A 20,605-nucleotide genomic window follows, 5' to 3' on the forward strand; every position below is an offset into this window, starting at 1 on the left:
GCAGAATTAAAATTAAACCTCAATTGCCAATAGGGATCACTATAGCTATCCCTTTTCTAGATAACTTTACTAATCCTTCCTGGCTATATTAAAAAATTATGTCATAAAAATAAACACTTTTAAAAGGCACATCAAGTCAGAGGGTAGCTACTCCAAAGAGTACTCTATGACAGCTCACTCTGACAGGAAAAGATACCTGCTAACCAAAAACATTCAAAGCGTTTTCTTGAAACCCTGCTCAAAAGCAATATAATAGCAAATTAACAAAGTAGAACAAATCTACAGAATTCTACTATGAAGTCCTGTATACTTTTCCTTCTAACATAATTGTTAATGACAACTATAAAATGCTAATAGACAAAATAAACAAAATGTAGTTTGTATTTCCAAAGCTGGAGTTTTAGACCAGGATACAGGGAAAAGGAAATTATTTTATTAGTAAAGTACATTCAGATCACCTTTATATAAAATAGGTTTCCACCAAGGTCATTTGGTAAGGGAACCATTGCATATATTTGGGCAAGGGCCAAAAATATAAGAAAAAAATGAGAAGCCAGTGCTTCTTTTTCTTCCCTTTATATACCAAACTTAGCTACTACAAGACAGTCAGAATCACTGTTTGAATATTTCTGTTTATGTCACTTTGTAAAGCCAGAATTTCTGATAACTTACTGCATTAAATTATAGTTTAACTATATCATAAACTGAATGATTCCTAGAGCATCTTTTTCTCCAATGACCTACTTAAGAAATAAGTATCTATATTCAATACATTGTCCATTTTTGAAGCATTTCCTAGTCAATTTTAAAAATCTTATTTAGAAATAGTATCAATCCATTTCTAATAGCTAAGTAGAATAATTTTTTAATCTGCAGGGTATTTTAAAAACCAATCAACTTGACATAACCTCCTAATTCCAGGAATGTAAACCATAATTCAACCTTCAATTTTCCTCTTAACATATTCTACTTTACTAAAATGAATTCCCATCCTGCAACTACGAACAAGAAAATTGTACTTAAAATAATATTAAAAGACAAAACCTCATTATTTAGTATTAGATTAATAGTCTATAATTCTAATCTTAAAAATATCTATAGCTATAACCTCTCCAACTTGTTAATTCCCAAGGAGATTAATAAAAGATGTGATTAACACCTAAACTTAGAGCAGACTGTCATTTGGAAAAAACTATGTTAACAATAACTACACCATAGTCAAATAGATCAACCCATCACCCTTTATGGTTCTGACTAAGGTTAATGAGCACAATTTGTCATAAATTTCCTAGTAACTCTGAAAAACTGAATTGAACAAAAAGATTACTTTTTCATAATGCTTAATAAAAATAGAATAAAGGCTGGAGCTGTCTTCCTTGGAACCCTCACAATATTCGGCAATGTGTATGTCATTAAATATTTGTGAAATGAATAAACAACAACAACAACAAATGAGCTCTCATTGCACTACTACCATTTAGTTCCTTATTATGGCCGGGTAATGAGTATTTCAAATTCTACATTATAAAAGATAATACACTCAACTAACATTTTAGTTGTACAACTTTTCCTAATAAAGCACTGAACAAATTATTTACTAAGAAACTCCAATTTAACAGAATTTAGAGTTGGATTTTCACAAACCAATAACTTGTCTAATGATTTTCTGCAACTGAATGACATTTTTCATTTTTTTCTTTATGAAATTAGAAATATACAGAAAATGCAAGTTGTAAGTTTCCTTGTAATAAATAATGCATGCACACTACACTTGCTCAAAATAACATTTATTTCTCTTGTGAAGAAGTTACTTTTCAAAAAGCTAGAAATTTGAGAGGATGAGGATGAAAAAAGGAATGAAGCAACTATACATGTACTTCCACTTCAAAAACTGTCTGACATCTGAGCCAAAAGACTCTCTGCATCTATCAGTGACTTCCTCTTCATGTGCCACAGAAAGAGTTCAACATGCTTTACAAAACCCATTACATTTTAAGACCATTTCCAATATCTTCTACCATAAATCAAGAAATCCATTTATTCAAGGTTACTTATGGAGAATTAATCACACAGAAAATTTTAACAACTTCTTTTTCAAAAATTAAAGTACTTTATTGTACTTGGCATTCCTTTACATAATGATGTGAATTCACAGACTGAAAGCATTAAAAGCATATAATTAAAATTCAAGGACTGAGAGATTAAAAAATTTTTTTAGCACGTAGAATTCTCTGTAACAAATATTCTGGAAAAATAAATCAGAATATAAACACAATATAATCTCCTTTGGACTTGTCCTCTCCTTAACTGTGGTATTATATAAACATAGAAAGTTGTTCCAAAATACTTGTATGTACTCAGTATCACCTCGAAAACATGTAATCAAAAAATCTGAAAAAGTGAGACCAAGAGATCTACGGGTACAATGCATAGGCAACAAAAACTCATGAGTTTCTCTATTCTTAATTATTTCTAAAACCTATCTCCCAAATTTCAGGGGCAAAATTATACTAAAGAGAAAAATAAACAGTCAGCTATAAAACCTTTACAGCTTTTATTGGTAAGGTATACCCATTATGCCAAAATTGAGCCATCAATAGACAGCCTCATTTCCCATCTAAAGCTAATGAGAATATATTTTACCTTAAATGGAACAAAGAGGCAAATTGCCAAGAATTAAAATATAACCTCAAAGTCTTAATTTCACACTTCAAATATCAAAAAAACCAATAATTCCCAGAATCATGAAAACACGATGAAGTAGCTACATAGAAAAAAAAAAAGGACATTAAATCATTTCATTCTTTCTTAATATTAACAGGGAAAACAGATATATTTATAACTTCAGCCTTCAGATAGCATACTTCATAAAGTCATTATTCATTTAAAATAGACAAATGTTTACAAAGAACATTTAACTTAAATTTCAAAGTTACTTGTAAAACGGTACTTGAAAGATTGACCTATATAAGGAAATAAGAGTCTTTTCAAGAGAGATGATAAACTATAAATATAAAATATATCACAGTGTTAAAAACCTCATTGTGTTCTATAGGAAAATCAATAAAGATTAACTTAATCTTTCTAGGGAAGAGAATATTTAGCATTATAAATTTAAAATGTAAATTTTACATATGAATTCAATAACAAATACATTTAAACCTTGAATTGCCACATAATCATCTATTTTGTGGAAAACAATAAAAAATGATGTACTTTTTCAATATATGTACATCAAAACCAAAGGGTTAATTTTTGCTTTTTCCTTTATTGGCAACTTTGGATGCATTTTTAGGTTTTGGTTCCCAAAGGGCATTTTTCACAAATCTTGAAGCTGCACCTCTGTCCAGCTTGGCAGCCTTTTTCTTGTCTGTTATTTCCTTGACTCTGTTCATGTATACTCTGATTCTTTCCTTAAAGATAAAAAAAAAAGGCAATAAATTTACTAAGCTGTTCACCACTGCTAAGCTTTATTATACTATCCCTCAGTTAAATTCAACATATATGTATTTATTGCCTACTGAGTGGTGCTAGTAAGTGCAAGTGAATAGGATGAACATGCTCCATGCTCTCCTGGAGTTCACAGTCTGCAGGGAATGGACATTAAGAAGTCATTTCAGAAGTATTTGGAGTGTTTCAAAAGGGGAAGAACTAGACTAAAACATCCTTGAATTGTTTACATGTGGTTATACATGTTTTAATTTAACATTAACCTAAATCCACATAACTCTTATGTATCCGAAGTCTATAATCTAAAATAGAGTTCTCATATACTTGTACAAAACACACAAATTAAACTTTCTTTAAACTTTTCTAAACCGAAAATAGAAGAAATACTATTTAACTATTTTTTTATTTTACCTTCTAGTATCACAATTAAAATAAGCAAAATTAAAATACAAGGTTTTGGGGGTGCCTGGGTGGCTCAGTGGGTTAAAGCCTCTGCCTTCAGCTCAGGTCATGATCTCAGGGTCCTGGGATCGAGCCCCGCATCGGGCTCTCTGCTCGGCCGGGAGCCTGCTTCCTCCTCTTTCTCTGCCTGCCTCTCTGCCTACTTGTGATCTCTCTCTGTCAAATAAATAAACTTTTTTAAAAGAAATTTTTAAAAAATTAAAAATACAAGGTTTTTTTGTTCAATTTTATAGTTTTGATCAATAAGCACACGATACTTTTAATCAAATACACAGTTCTTTTTTTTTTTTTTTTTTTAAAGATTTTATTTATTTATTTGACAGAGAGAGATCACAAGTAGGCAGAGAGGCAGGCAGAGAGAGAGGAGGAAGCAGGCTCCCTGCTGAGCAGAGAGCCCGATGCGGGACTCGATCCCAGGACCCTGAGATCATGACCTGAGCCGAAGGCAGCGGCTTAACCCACTGAGCCACCCAGGCGCCCCTCAAATACACAGTTCTAATCAGACTTTACAAGGTGAGAAACATAATAGGTTGCCATACCACTTCGAATCTGTTGAGACCATTAATCAGAATAAAGGGCTATTCTCTACTTTCACTGGAGAAATAAAGGGGTGACAGCCGAAAACAGCATAGTAAATGATTAATCACTGACAAAAAGCAAGTTTCATTAAAGTAATAAAAATAGTTACAGAAATATAATCAGAAAAATTCAAAACCCCTAGAATTTTTTAACTGTGAAAGGCTAACAACTCTGCTCAAAATCCTCTCACAGCTCTCTACTTCCCTTAGAGTAAAAGCCCAAGTCCTCCCAACATACACCCACCCCAGGCTTGCCTGGAATGATCTTCCTCAAATATCCACACATCCACCCCCTCTCTCCCTTCCAATTGGCTCAAATGTTAACCTTGTTAATAGGCCCTGCCATTTAAAATGGCAATCCTACTCAAGCACTCCAATCCCCCTTGTCTTATACTATTTCTTTTCCCATAACATATAACTTTTTAACATATTATATATCTATATATTTTACATATAACTTTCCAACATACTGTATATGTATATATATTATTTGTTTACATTAATTGCTTGTCTCCCTCCACTAGATAGTCTGGCATCAGCGACAAGGGCATTGGTATTCTACAGCTTTATTCACAGAGGAATCTTCTCACTTGGATATAATGCCTGGCTTCCAGTAGGCACTCAATCATTTGTTGAACAAAAAAAATGTCTATTTTCAGTGCCTTTCCCCACTCATGATATACATGACAAACAGATTTTCTCTCATACACTAACTCTGTGATCAATTAGTGATGTCTGTCACAAGGTCAGAAAAGGGGAATGGGTTTATGTATGCTTTTTATGTCCCAAGCATCATTCAGAATATGAATGTACTCTCCATAAAGTGGGTTATGACAGAGAAAAAAGACAGATGATGATTTTATCCATTTCCAATGACAGAATCAAGTATTAAGACACTACAAATAACTTTGTATTAAAGGAAAAATGAGAAACCTTATAAATGTAAAGTCTGTACTAGAAAGTTGAAAACAGATGATATAGAGCATACTTCTTAAGATTTTAAAGTCAGTATCACTGGTCAAATAAAGATCTGTGCCTCATACCGTTTCACATTTTTGCTCTAAGTATTTTTCACAATTTCTGTATTTAAAAATAAATTTGTTTTTTCCCCAAGAACTTTAAAAGAAGACAATGCCTTAGTCCATATATTTATAGAATGAAGACAAGATATCTGGTTTATTCATTTTTTTATAAATAAATGATCAAGTATTCTAAGTTGTAAATAACATACATATCAACCACCATAAGACTTGAGAATAATAATATAGTGTCAAATGTATTTCACATATTTACTTCATATCTTATAAACAAAGAATAAATTTATTAATATTCTTATTCATAAAGCCAAGTCAAGAAGGTAACCATAAGTTAGATTTCTAATTTTTTCTTTCATATTGAATGATTTAATTTTTGAAGTCAGCAAAAACTCCATGATACTAGACCTTATATACTGTACTTATACATCTAAATGGAATACAAAGACAAACCTAGAAGATTTATTACAGGTTGTAAATATGTCACTAATGCAGAATTACTGGACAGTACACATACAACTGGTGCCAAAAAAGCTTTTAGCTTTGTTGCTGAACTGGATTCTTTACTGCTGAGAAAATGAATTAATGGAAGAATTGAAAAGGTGGGGGAGAAACTTTCCCGTCTTTGCTAGTAAATCAACTAGAATATACTTTTAAGAATTGTGTAAGAGTTTTTTTTTAAAAAGGCAGTTGTAGAGATGAACAGGATTTCGAGAATTTATAGAAAAAATAATATGGAAGTTATAAATAATTACTTGAATTTTAACATTTTCCCATCCAGAGATTTATAAAATATATGGAACACTATTTCTCTAACAAAGGTAAGGAAAAGACAGGAGGAAATCTGGCTCACTTTTGTAATTTGGACTTTAAATAATTTTGTTCTCCATCACTAGCATGATAAAGGTACTGTGAGTTTGACTTCAGGAATACCACAACAAATAGCCAAATAAAAAGAAATCCACTGCAATCTTACCAATTCTTGCTTTACTGGATGTTCCTTAGGATTAACGCCCTGAGTCGCCAAATAAACTGTAAGACAAAGATTTCATGGAATAAAATGGCATATTAGTTAAGAGCATTAATTAAACTCTAGTTACTCACAAATAAGAAATGTCACAAAAAATCATTAATTAAATCTTAAATTATTCAACCTCTATTTAATACTAAATTTTATGTGCCTCATGGATATCTGGTATTCTGACTTGAAGGAAATAAATATTTGACTATTAAAATTGCCATAAAGTGTAACTGTATATAAAGTGCTAGCATTTAAAAATAAATCACCTTTGAAATAATAAATAATTTGCTAATTAACTCCAAATTAATATACATACCCCAAAACATTGAATTTAATGTGTAAGCAGAAACTAAATCCACTTTGGCTTGTTCAAGGGGGTCCAACTATTAAAAAAAAGAGAGAGAGAGAGAAAGAAAAAAGAAATACATACAAATTTTGAGCACCATCACATTATTTTAAACTTTCACCAAATATAATATATCAAAGAGATATTCCCTTTACTTACTATAATCCAATAACCAAATGATCTTGAAAATAGTTTACAAAAAAAAAAGTTTTGTTAACTGGTGATTTTTGCCCACAAATTTTCACTTCAGGGTATCATCTTTACTTTAGACAAGGAATATGTATAATCCAAGAAAAATTCTTTTCAATTATTTTAATTTCAGGAGTTATGATCTGGGTTTTGTATGTCAAAAGTAATTTATCAATATAAACACTGTACATGATGCATTTATGTATAAGAGGCAGGCTAAAATGCTTAGGCAATACCAAAGACAGAAGAAACATAATGAGATTTGTTTTAGACTGTCAGAGTCAATTTACTCTTTTTGTCCTATAGGGTTTCCAGAAACCCTGATAACATCATTGTAATATTTAAAAGGTCAAAGACAGAGCCTGTCAAAAAGAATGTTGTGAGTGCTCCTTTTTCTCAAAACCAAGTCAAAATAAAAATATAGTTAGTATTTCCTAAGGTTGGAGTTCTCTTTTGTTTTTTCCCCCCTAAAAATACCCAAAGACTTATAAAATTGAAATTAAGGGGGAAAGGAGCATATGTCAGTCATCTATGTCCTCTATATATTTTCATAACATAGCACTCTGTTTCAAGAATTAGGTTTTTAGAAATTACATTTTTAAAATACCTTCTGCAACAACTCATTTCTAGAAACAGACATCATGGTCTTCAGCATCTCATCCACAGCACCAATGGAATTCTCAAATGTTGATAAATACTCATGAATTTCTACTGGATAGTCTTCATTAATTTCTTCACCTGCCATTATGACCAACTGGAAAAAAATTAAATTCTTAGAGTTCGTGGGAGACAGAGACTGCTCTTTAGTTTACAAAAACAAAATCAATAGGTTATATCATGTATTTAAAAAGTACTAAAAGAGTTAAAACCTGAAGATAATTAAACAAATCTTCTTAAATTATAATTTTAGAGTAACTACATTCAAACTTTCCCTCCTCAAATTGTTTGAGTGGCAGGAAGAGAAGAGAACCCATCCAAGTCCACTAATGCAACATATATCAGAGCCTCAATACCTTTCAAGAACAGAAGATTATCAATAATCAAAATCCCACACTTTTTAAAAACTTTCAAAAAAAACCTGTTGAAATTAAAGATTAAGCAAAGCTTTGAAAGTATGATGAGTATATCCTATCCCTTATGCTTGCTGAAAAAATAATAAGCTCTTTCTTTGAAAAACTTTGAAAAATTTTAGCCCTTCTAAATTTAGGTGTTGATCTAGCAGCATGGTATATTTAACTAAAAAATTAGAAAACCTAGGTCTGAAATAGCTTATGACTATTTATCACTAAAATCATTTTTAAGCCTGTATTTACATTTATATATGTTCTTTAAGCCTCTTTAAAATATTAATAAAAAATTCAGAGAGTTCATAAAATCACATAAAATTTACCAGCAGAAAAGAGGAAACCTGGGAGAAATAAATGATATGATTTTCATTTAGGCTAGAGTATATCTAGAGCCCATTCTTTTAAAATTCATTTATATCATAATACATAATATCTATGTGAGAAAAACCAAAATCCACACCAACATATTTAATGTGATATTTAACACTAAATTTTCAGAAGCAATTCCAAGCCACACATACCATCTGTAGGTTTAAAAAATACGTATTAGCTGAAAATACCTCTTTCATTACAAAGCTAAGTAGAACAAACAATGTATAAAATAGCAAAGCATAGTAGAATTGAAGTAAAGAGACTTGAGCTTTCTGTCCTGCTTGATCACTGAATTTGTCACCTTAGATAAATCACTAAAAGTCTCTGGCCTCAAATATTTCATCCATAAAATAAGGCAGTTGGCTTAATAATATGTAAAGTCCCTTATAATTCTAAATGTTATGACTATGTCACTTAACTTTAAAAAGTACTGTTGGAATATTCAGTGACAATGTATCAACATTTCTATTCAACAAGTACATTCTGCTGAGACATCTGGTTTCATTTAAAAAAAAAAAAAAGGGAAGTCCATCTGACTATCACTACTTGGGCTGTAAAGTTACTATCTAAACTACTGTGCAACCAGCAATTAAACAAAGGACATGATAAAAGAAAACCACACAGGAAAGAATTGTGTGTGTATATATATATTCATATTTTGAAATAGGAATTCCTATTTCAAAAGTCCAACAAAAAATATGTATTTGCCTCTCATCCCTCCCCAAATCTCTCCAATGACAGAAGAATCCAAAACTAAGTCCATAGTAATGCTGGAAACATCAGCAGACCTCAACAGCATAAATTTTTGCAAGCTAAAGAGCGAATCGGATCAGGGTGATAGGAAAGAGAGTCAAGGACTCCAATCCCCCAGAGAACGTGAATGTATGAATAACTCCAAGTCAAGGGCACTAAGAACTGGGCCATGAGGGCTGAAAACAGCCAAACCAAAATCTCTAGATCTTGGAAGGCTCCAGCAGCTGCTGCCCAGATAAAGGTATAAGTACAAGGGATATACTGCAAATGTAGACAAGACTTAAGAGTTTATTCTCCTTATGAAGAATTTTAAGCCAATAAATTTGAAAATCTGGATGAAAAGAATAAGGTGCTGGGGGACGGGTAATCAATTATCAAAATTAACCTAAAAAGAAGTATGTAAACCAAATAGATTAACCACAGAAAAAAAACTTTTAAGGTCAAAGAGCTACCCTCCAAAAAGGCTCCAAGTCTGGAAGATATAGGTAATTTCTTTCAAACCTTTAAGAAACAGTTAATTCTTATGGTACTTAACTGTTTAAGAACACAAAAAAAGATGAAAAACTGAGATACATGCATAAAAATAAACTCCAGATGAATTAAAAAGGTAAATGTATAAATATATTAAAAGATTATTAAAATATTTATATGATCCAAATGAAACCTAAATGCTATAAAAGGAAATGAGTGACAGACTTAACTACATAAAAACTGGGGGAAAAAAAAAACTACAATACAGTAAAAGTATACCATATGCAAAGTTAAAAGACAAGAAACAGCCTGGGAGAAAATATTTGCCAAAATATAATCAAGAATTAGTTAGATTATAAAAAGAACTCCTACAAATTAAAATAATACAGATATCTCCCATCAGAATGGCAATAATTTTAAAGATTAGCAAAGTTCAATGTTGGCAAGGGTATACAACGAACGAATATAAATTGGCATAAATTTTTTATATGTACATACCCTTTGGCTCATGAAGTCTTAAGAATGTAGCTTACAGAAATCCTTGTATACATACATACAAATTTATTAAAATGGACACCTTTAACTCTTCTCTCAGTCTCTCCCACTTTCTCTTGTATCAGTATTTCCCTCTGCTCTATCATTAAACACAAGATGCCCACATTTTATTTCTCCATTTTTGACAACAAAAGAAACATCTTGACTTCACATCCCCTCCAGCAAAAAAACATTTCTCAACCTTGGAAAGGAGTGCTTATTCTAAGTCCCAATTCCTCTCCTTCTATTCTTTATTGAATCGGCTACAGTCAGGTCCCCTCCTTCTCACTCAAAATTGCTCTTGTCAGGGTCACCCACATAGGCAACTTAAACTGTATGGTCAATTCTCAGTTCTCATGACTTGACATTGTTCACTCACTTCCTTTAGTTTCCAGGGCATCGCATTTTCTTGGTTTCCTTCCTACCTCATGGCTCCTTTCTTGGTCTCCTTTGCTGCATCCCATACATATCCTCAGCCTCTTATCCTTGATATAACCACAGGCTGTCCTTGATTCTTTTTTTCTCTCTAATTTACTCCCCAGGCAGGACTTTAAATTGCATTAATATACTGATGACTCCCATGTCTTTACCTCCAACTCTGACCTCCTCACTGAACTCCAAATCACATTTCCAACTGCTTACTCAATAACTCTGGTTGAGTGTTAATAGATTTTCAAATATAATGTGCCTAAACCAAAATCTTGCCTGCTAGAGTCTTTCCAACTCCACCTTTCCATCTGTTCAGACATAAAATTACAGAATGGTCCTTGACTCTTCCCTCTCACCCCATATTTAAGACATATTTTGAATCCAACCATGTCCCAGACCACCTATATTGCTACCATCCTGGTCCAAGTCAGTCCAAGCCATCGCTGTTGTTGCCCAGATTGTTACACAGACCTCCTAAATGACCTCCTTGTTTCCATTCTGACAGTTTACTATCAAGAAAGCAGATTGATCACTCCAAATCTAAGTCAGATTGTATCATGACCCCGCTTGGAAATTTCCACAGGCTTACCACACTTTGTTCAATATAAGACAAAACTCTTACAATGGTCAGACACCTTGGTGGCTCAGTCAGTTAAGTATTTGCCTTTGGCTCAGGTCCTAATCCCAGGGTCCTGGGATGGAGCCCAGCATTGGACTCCCTGCAAAAAGCCTTCCCTCTGCTGACTCCTCTGTGACCTCATCTCCTCCCACTCCACCTCTTCTTGCTCATTCCACTCCAGCCGAAAAGACCTCATTGCTCTTCCCCTTCACATGGGGCATGCCCCTACCTCAGGACCTTTGTACTTCTTCCCTTCCTAGAATGCTTCTCCTGCACCAAGAGCGTCAGAGCTCATTACTTCACCTTCACCAGATCTCTACTCAAATGTCACCTATAGGTAATCCTTTCCTGACCATCCTTTGTTAAAATGCAACACCCCTCCGACTTCCCATACTCCTATCTCCTTCTCTACCTCACAGTGCTCAGTAGCATGACATATTTATTTTACTCATATACTGTATAGCTACCTCATAACCACATGAGAGCAGAAATCTTTGTGTTTTGTTCACTAGCACTACCTGACAATCAATAAACATTTGTTTAATGAAAAACCTCTAACAAAATATTGGAAAGACTAAGCTAAATATTCATCAATAGGGAAATAGTTAAATGAATTACAGCACATCCATCCAAAAGAGTATTAAAAACAAATAAGTAAATCTTTATATAGTAACACACAATGAGAAGTGATGAAAAATTCATAGAACATTGTATATAAAACAATGTTTTATATACAATATGGGGGGAGTTGTGGCGGAATGAGAGAATGAGAGAATCTTAAGCAGGCTCCATGCCCAGCTTCAAGCCAAGGTAGCTCGATCTCACACCCTGAGATCATGACCTCAGCCAAAATCAAGAGTGAAAGGCTTAACTGACAAAATGGCATCAGGCGAGCTGCTCCTGGTAGGAGACAGGGCTCACCCAGAGCAGCTGAACCAATAGGAGATTTGAAGACATTTAGTGCAAGAAACCAACAGCAGATATATGAAGAGATTTATTCCAAGAATCTGGTTTAAGCAACTGTGGGGGCTGGCTAAGTAATTCCAAAATCTACAGGGCAGGCCATCAAGGAAGAGCATACTAGCAGTCTTGGCTACAAGCTGAAATTGCTGTCCACAGGTGGAATTTCTTTTTTGTCACAGAAGCTTCAGCTCTGCTTCTAAAGGCTTGCAACTGATTGAATAAAACCCATCAGATTATCTAGAATATTCTCCGAACTTACAGTCAGATAATATGTAGATTTTAATGACATCTACAAATACTTTTACAGCAACACCTAGATTGGTTTTGGACTGAGTATCTGGGGCTGCAGCCTAAGCAAGCTGTCACATCAAAAAAACCATCACACTCCATTAAGCCTCTGGAACTACAGCAAAAAAAGCACATTACTGGCATTACAAGTTGCTGTTCTGACAGAATTTCCCCTGCAATAACCTTGGTATTCCTAACTGTCAGGTTCCCAAGTAATAAAACTAGACTTCAAATTCCACCTAACGAATACGAAGGAATGAAAAATTGAAAAAAAAAAATCACCATTTTGCAACCCCTAATGAACTTACAGATTCACACAACAATCACTGACAGATAAAGGTTTGATTGGGAAGTTGACAACACAGGAGTGAGACAGTTACTACTTAGGCCCAGGGATCAATCTCCACATCACTGAAAGTAGAACACAAACATTATGAATCTCCCGATGTGAAGCAACATGATATACACAGCACCATCTCTGTAACATTTCCAACTTCCCCCAAAAAGTTGAATCTGAATCTAATTGAGCCTTTAAAGCTAACTTCCATTTTACAGGAAATACAAAGGATAGAGAAACAAGTTACCACAAGAAAGCAAACAGACGAATCTAAAATGAGAAATACTCTAGGACAATTGACCTGGTTTCTGTAATAAAGTGTAATGAAGAAAAACTAAGAAAAGGAAAAAGCAGAGGAAGATGAGATCAAGGAGATCTGGGAGACCTAACAGCCAAATGGAATATGTAGACTGTTTGGATCTTGAGTCAAATCAAGTGTTAAAAAAATATTTTGAGACAAAAAAATCTGCATATGGATCAGATGTTATATGACACTAAGAGATTACTGATAATTTTGCTATGAAATTAGAATTCAGCTTGAAAATGGCACCATAGTTATATATAATGTTATCATTTTAGGATGCATACTGAAGTACATAGGGGCAAAATTACAGGAAATCTTGACTTTACAATTTAAAAAAAGCTAGCCTACATGAGTTACTTATACTTGAGAAGAGAGGTAAGAACCTATGGCGGGGGGTGGCACCTGGGTGACTCAGTCAGTTAAGTGTCTGCCTTCAGCTCAGGTTAAGATCCCATGATCCTGGGATCAAGCCCCACATTGTGCTCCCTACTCAGCAGGGAGTCTGTTTCTCCCTCTCCACCCCCACCCTGCTTGTGCGCTCTCTCACTCTCTCTCTCAAGTAAATAAAATCTTTTATATATATATATATATATATATATATATATATATATATATATGTATAGGGGCACCTGGTTGGCTCAGTCTGTTGAGTGTCTAACTCTTGGTTTCAGCTTAGATCATGATGTCATGGGTTGTGGGATATAGCCCCTACTCAGGCTCCTCACTCAGCAGGAAGTCTGCTTGAAAGATTCTCTCCCTCTGCCCTTCCCCCCACTTGTGTACTCATATGCTCTCTCTCTCTCTCAAAATAAATGAATCTTTCAAAAAAAAAAGAACCTACGTACATTATTTCCATATTGAAATTAGATACCTAACTCAGAAATCTAACATTTAGATTTGTGATACCTATAACTCACAAACCTAGCATTTAGAATATAACTCAGTTCATAAATTGAGGAACACCTAAATAGTCTAGAATACTTAAGCAGCTCCATTATCTGCCATTTTGATTCCAAATATAATTGGGAGGAAAGGGAAGCTAAGTTACTGGGTGTGCTCACCAGATGTGTGATAGTTGTTGAACAAAGCTTATAAAAACAAAACAGAGGGTCGCCTGGGTGGCTCAGTGGGTTAAGCCTCTGCCTTTGGCTCAGGTCATGATCTCAGGGTCCTAGGACTGAGCCCTACATCCGCCTCTGTGCTCAGCAGGGAGCCTGTTTCCCCCACTCTCTCTGCCTGCCTCTCTGCCTGCTTGTGATCTCTGTCAAATAAATAAATAAAATCTTAAAAAAAAAAAAAAACCCAGACCCTGTGGCCTCAAATGAGGTTTATATTACTAACATTTCCACCAAAAGCTGACATTCCAGAATATCTAATTATTTCAATAATGTCATAAATTTCCTTCTTAAAAATCCTGATGTCCTACACTTTATCTGGCCCTCCTAAAAATGTGTGCATGCAAAAATGAACAAACATATCAATACAAGTCAAAGTCATATGTAAAACTAGAGAAAATGTTTGCAACTCAAAGACAAATAAAAAGGAACCTCTACTAATCAACTTAACAACAAAAACCTACAATTCAAAAGAAAAATGAACAAACAAAATCAGAAGCTCTCATACAAAAGTAATCCAGATGACCAATAAACATAAAGCTACTCAATCTTATAATCAAAGAAACATAAATCACTAAAACAAGATGCCACTTTTCATCTGCCAAACAACAAAAATTAAAAAGAGGTATAGTACATAATATGGGCAAAGGTGAGCAGAAACAGTCTCTCATGCACTATGAAGCAGAGTGTAAACTGAGTATGGGGGGGGTTAATGGGAATTTGGCACTGTGCTTCAAAATTATGTATGTTGAAGTTCTTTGAGCAATTTTTCTTCCCAAAGAGTATATTTCCATACAAGATAATGTTCAAGGACATCTACTATAACCCTCTTTAAAACAGTGAAACTTTATTTTTTTTATTCAAAGATTTTTATTTATCTATTGACACAGAGAGAGAGATCACAAGTAGGCAGAGAGGCAGGCAGAGAGAGAGAAGGAAGCAGGCTCCCTGATGAGCAGAAAGCCCGAAGCGGGGCTTGATCCCAGAACCCTGGGATCATGACCTGAGCCGAAGACAGAGGCTTTAACCCACTGAGCCACCCAGGCACCCAGGTGCCCCCAAATAGTGAAACTTTAAAGCAGAGAACCATCTACATGCCCATTAACAAGAACTGGTTAAATAAATTATGACATAGTCATTCAATAAAATACTTTGAGGCAGTGAAAAAGTGTTACGTAGAACAAAAACTGAACAAGATATATAATACAACCCATTTGTCTTTAAGCAAAAAGATATATGAATGTGGAGGCATACTTGTATATGCGTGTAAATTTCTTTAAAAAAAAAAAAGATTTTATTTATTTATTTGACAGAAAGAGAAACAGCGAGAGAGGGAACTCAAGCAGGAGGAGTGGGAGAGAAGCAGGCTTCCCACTGAGTAGGGCAACTGACTCAGGGCTTGATCCCAGAACCCTGGGATCATGACCTGAGCCAAAAGCAGATGCTTAAGGACTGAGCCACCCAGGCACCCCTGCATGTAAATTTCTTAAAGGATACAAAAGAAGCTGCTAACTATGGCTACTTCCAGAAAACCAATAAACAGGGAGGTAAGGGAGCACATTTTACATTATACTCTCAGAAGGAAGACTTTAAAACAATAATAAATATAACATATTATAATATATATATATTTTATACATCATACGTAAATTTTTCAATTATCTGAAATTTTGAAATGTATTCCCAAATATGCCCGATGTCATTTCCCCCAACTTAGCAGCTAAAAGTAAACCTGTATTCTTTAGCTCTTTTAAAAAACTATATGAATAAATTCCCTTCTCTACACATAAATTTTCTAGCCACCATGAGGCCATTTTTCTCCCTATTCTCACGTACAAAAGCCTCTCAGGCCTTATTCTCTCCTTAGAACTCCTAGAATTGTGAGGACTCCAGTCACCACCATTTTTTTTTTTTTTTTAGTGGCAGAATCTGAAAATAAAATCTAATAATCAAAAGAAAACAAACAAACAAATAAATAAAAACTGATAATCTCTCTCTGGAAACATGGAAATATTCATGCAATCTAGCTGGGTATATATATTTTTTTTAATTTTTAATTTTTTATAAACATATATTTTTATCCCCAGGGGTACAGGTCTGTGAATCACCAGGTTTACACACTTCACAGCACTCACCAAAGCACATACCCTCCCCAGTGTCCATAACCCCACCCCCCTTCTCCCAACCCCCCTCCCCCCAGCAACCCTCAGTTTGTTTTGTGAGATTAAGAGTCACTTATGGTTTGTCTCCCTCCCAATTCCATCTTGTTTCATTGATTCTTCTTCTACCCACTTAAGCCCCCATGTTGCATCACCACTTCCTCATATCAGGGAGATCATATGATAGTTGTCTTTCTCTGCTTGACTTATTTCGCTAAGCATGATACGCTCTAGTTCCAACCATGTTGTCGCAAATGGCAAGATATCATTTCTTTTGATGGCTGCATAGTATTCCATTGTGTATATATACCACATCTTCTTGATCCATTCATCCGTTGATGGACATCTAGGTTCTTTCCATAGTTTGGCTATTGTGGACATTGCTGCTATAAACATTCGGGTGCACGTGCCCCTTTGGATCACTACGTTTGTATCTTTAGGGTAAATACCCAGTAGTGCAATTGCTGGGTCATAGGGCAGTTCTATTTTCAACATTTTGAGGAACCTCCATGCTGTTTTCCAGAGTGGCTGTACCAGCTTGCATTCCCACCAACAGTGTAGGAGGGTTCCCCTTTCTCCGCATCCTCGCCAGCACCTGTCATTTCCCAGTCACCACCATTTTTTGCCTGCTTACCCCAGCTCCCTCATCACTCAGATCAAGTCACATCCATTAGTCTCACAGCACCCCCAGTTTCTCCCTGTCATTGTTGTAACTTTATACTTCTGTGATCATCTGAAGAATGCCCATCATCCACACTAGACTGTAAGCCTGGTACAGGGCAAGTCTTTGCTTGTTATTACATTCCAAGTACCATGGCAGCATGTCGTAGTTGCTAAATAAGTATCTATTAAATAAATAAATCCTTACTGCCTGGCATGTAGCAAATGTTCAGGAAGTGTTATTCATTTACGTGGCATTGTAGAGTGTGTGCTAGGAGGAGTAGGGATAAAGAAAAGAATTGTCAGGGAACTGAGCAAGTACCTGGTTGAGGATAACTAGCATTAATTTGTGTCCTTTGTGAATTTCTTCAGACTTAGAGCAAGAATAATTATCCAGAATGAGGAAATGGCTAGGAGAGGACTTGCAAAAGCAGCCTTAAAACAACTGACTGGGAGGTATGGCCTTGAAAGGAAAAAAGAAAGGCCTTTCCCTCTGCTTGGAATACCCCATCTTCACACCCCATCCCCTATATTCTGGGTCTAGTGAAACATTAATTCTTTAAACCAGCACCAAATGTCCCTCCTCTATAAAGGCTCCCATAGCATCCAAACAAAACTATCTCTTCCTCTTTGTTCCCAAGGTTCTCCATAGACTTGGTTATTATATAACATCAATCATACTACTTCTCATGTATCTTGATAAACCCAAAGGTGTCAAATCTTGTTTTACTTGATCCATTCATTCATTATATTTGACAAAAATGAACACACTACTCAGCCCTGAATTCCACACTAGTCCCTGTCCCTCACTAGCTATTTATTGTCTCCTCTGCTGGTTTTTCATTTCCCCAAACCTATGAAGGTTAAAATGCCTAAGGACTCAGATCTTATACCACTATTCTGTTTACATTCACTCCTTTGGTGATTATCTCCAGTCTCACAATTTTAAGTACCATCTGTTCAATGACAACTCCCAAATGTTCTTTTCCAGCAATGAACTCTGCCCCACTGAACTCCAAACTAGGTAGACTCAACATCTCCACTTGGATGACTAAGAGACATCCCAAACCTAACATGTCATAACTGAACTCCTAATCTTCCCCCACACACCTGCTTCTCCTTAGTTTTTCACTTCTTAGTTAATGGCAATTCCACGCTTCAACTTGCTCAAGTCCCTGACAATTAGTTCACTCTTAAAATCCACAGTCAATCCATAAACAAATCTGTTAGCTTTACCTACAAAATAAATCCAAAATTGAACTCTCACCATACTCACTTCTTTTCACTCTATGAAGCCACTACATCTCATGTGAATTACTACAACACCTTCCTAATTAGTCAGGTTTTTGCCTACCATACTCTACAATAATCTGTTCTTAACATATCTGCCAGAGTGATCCTGTTAAAAACCTCAATCAGATCATGACACTCCTCTGCCCAGAACATCCCACTGGTTATTTATCCTTTATGCTATTCCTTCAAAGTGGGATTTATGTTGCATGACATTTGCATCTGCACATGACTAACACAATGTCTTGCCACATGTTAGGTACTAAGTAACTGTTACCCCTTCAAAACCAATGGAAGTAAACTCCGGACACATTTTGAGATTCTTAATATCAGATTAGAGTTTGTACTTAAAGATATTGGGAAGTCATACATGGATCTAAAAGAAAACTATACCATAAGGTACATACTAGCGCTATTTCCATTCCTATGCTAAGTAGAGTTAAATACAATTATGAACTAAGCCAGAAAAAAATCCAATTTTATAAATTTTTTGTATGTTGCACCAGAATTCTATTACCATAACAACCTTTTTTTGCCCTGCATTTATCTTAGAAAATAATGCTGAAACACACATCAACAATCTATCAATTATATTGTTCCTTTGGCAGACAGTCCACATTGATGCCACCTTTAATTGTCCTTCAAACTTACAGTAAAATCCCTGAGAAAAGATATTTTTTTCCTTTTAAAGGTCTTAACCTCTAAAAAACAAATTTATCCCAAAGTCTGAATAAAGATACAAATTACAAAAGATTGCTCAGATTTGAGATGAATAATTACATCAGATTATAATGAATTTACTTCTATTATTTAATGCTAATGTATAACTCAAAGTATTTTCAAAATTAGATATGAAGCAGAAAATTATCTTCGAAACCACGGAATTTGCTTATTACAATATTCTTATCCCTAAAATAATAACCATATATAGGACTATTGTGAAAGTTAACTGAGTAACATTGGTAAAGCTATTAGAACAATGCTTGGCTCAGTTACTGCTCAATACATTAGCTTACAGTAATAGCTATTAATTTACTAAAGTGAAAATGACCAAATACCCTTATCCAATGTGGACTATTCAAAACCATACTTGAAGGGTCAACTGGAATCAGTAGCTGAGATAACACATATAAAGAACCATTTGAAAATTAAAATCAGTTTTATGAAAAACTGTATCACCTCTGACCTGTGATACAAACAACATTAACTATTGGAAGGCAGCTAAAACACCCTGTAACATTTTGGAAAACCACTGCTCACAGGGTCATTATTTTATCTTTCAATAAAACAAAGAGTTCTAGCATGTCCACAAATCACAAACGGTTCTCTGAATTTCAATAGGAATTGTCTTTATTTTCGGATCCATCATTTTCAGATCCAACGTCAAAATACAGTTAATTCTCCATTTAGTATATTATCATACAGTCCAAAGAGATTAATAAGCGGCGCATATACATCTTTATATCAAGCCAAAACTGAATTGCAGTCAACACACAGAAGGATATTAAAGATAATTTAAACAGAAATTTGAATCGCACCCAGCTTTCCTGAGGCATAAAGAAAGACTTTGTAGAGATTATCGACCACAGATTTCGACTTTAAATCGAAATTAGCCTACCATCTCAGGTGGGCTGATGGTAGGCCGTCTGTAAATGATAAACCTTGATAATATAGTAAAGTTACTTCCCTACACCGGACACTTTGGCCTCCGTCCCTAAACAAGATTTGACGGCAGCTGAAAATTGTGAAGTCATCTTATTTCTCCTTCACCTCCCAATATTTAAAAGGAGGAGCTGAGGAGGAAAAACTAAAGGCCAGACCGAGAGAGACTGGTGAGAGGCCAAGGTTAGCCAAAGGCGGCAAGCAGCCGCAGAACAAGCCGAAGTGGGGGTCCTGCCACAACGCAGCCCGCAACGTTAGGGTGGGAGGGAACTCATTCGCGACGGCTACGCAGCCCGACCCGCTTATGTCAGTCAGCCCGGGGATGAAAAAGGGGACTCCCAGAAGAAGCGAACTTTTGCAGAAACACGAGAAAAACTCAAACCCCAGCTTTGAATAATACCTCACTGGCCTTCTACTCCTGTCTCCCGGAAAAGCAGTCGGGCGGTTGGTGACGTCAAAGAGGCGCCGGCTCTGGCCGCAGCGCCGGCGTCGCTCTCTGATA

General features: G+C 35.2%; 1 protein-coding gene across 1 annotated transcript; it reads right to left on the reverse strand.

Annotated features, from left to right (window-relative positions):
• Positions 1–411: 411 nt before the first annotated feature.
• On the reverse strand, positions 412–20,592 carry C1D (C1D nuclear receptor corepressor). The gene is made up of 5 exons (XM_032352300.1): positions 20,504–20,592; positions 7,688–7,834; positions 6,862–6,928; positions 6,501–6,556; positions 412–3,413 (listed from the first exon to the last, which is right to left on the reverse strand). Exons 2-5 carry the CDS (start codon positions 7,823–7,825, stop codon positions 3,249–3,251), a joined length of 426 nt encoding a protein of 141 aa, XP_032208191.1. The 5' UTR covers positions 7,826–7,834; positions 20,504–20,592; the 3' UTR covers positions 412–3,248.
• Between the last annotated feature and the right edge of the window lie 13 nt (positions 20,593–20,605).

Source organism: Mustela erminea, chromosome 7 (assembly GCF_009829155.1).
Source record: "Mustela erminea isolate mMusErm1 chromosome 7, mMusErm1.Pri, whole genome shotgun sequence".
NCBI lineage: Eukaryota > Metazoa > Chordata > Mammalia > Carnivora > Mustelidae > Mustela > Mustela erminea.

What these genes read in the sequence shown, in the direction of transcription:
- C1D (XM_032352300.1), bottom strand. Translation starts at nt 7,825, where the DNA reads ATGGCAGGTGAAGAAATTAATGAAGACTATCCAGTAGAAATTCATGAG. An exon ending in GAAATGAGTTGTTGCAGAAG is followed by an intron (nt 6,929 to 7,687) that starts GTATTTTAAAAA and finishes TTTTTTTAATAG; the next exon opens with TTGGACCCCCTTGAACAAGC. An exon ending in ATTAAATTCAATGTTTTGGG is followed by an intron (nt 6,557 to 6,861) that starts GTATGTATATTA and finishes TTTGTCTTACAG; the next exon opens with TTTATTTGGCGACTCAGGGC.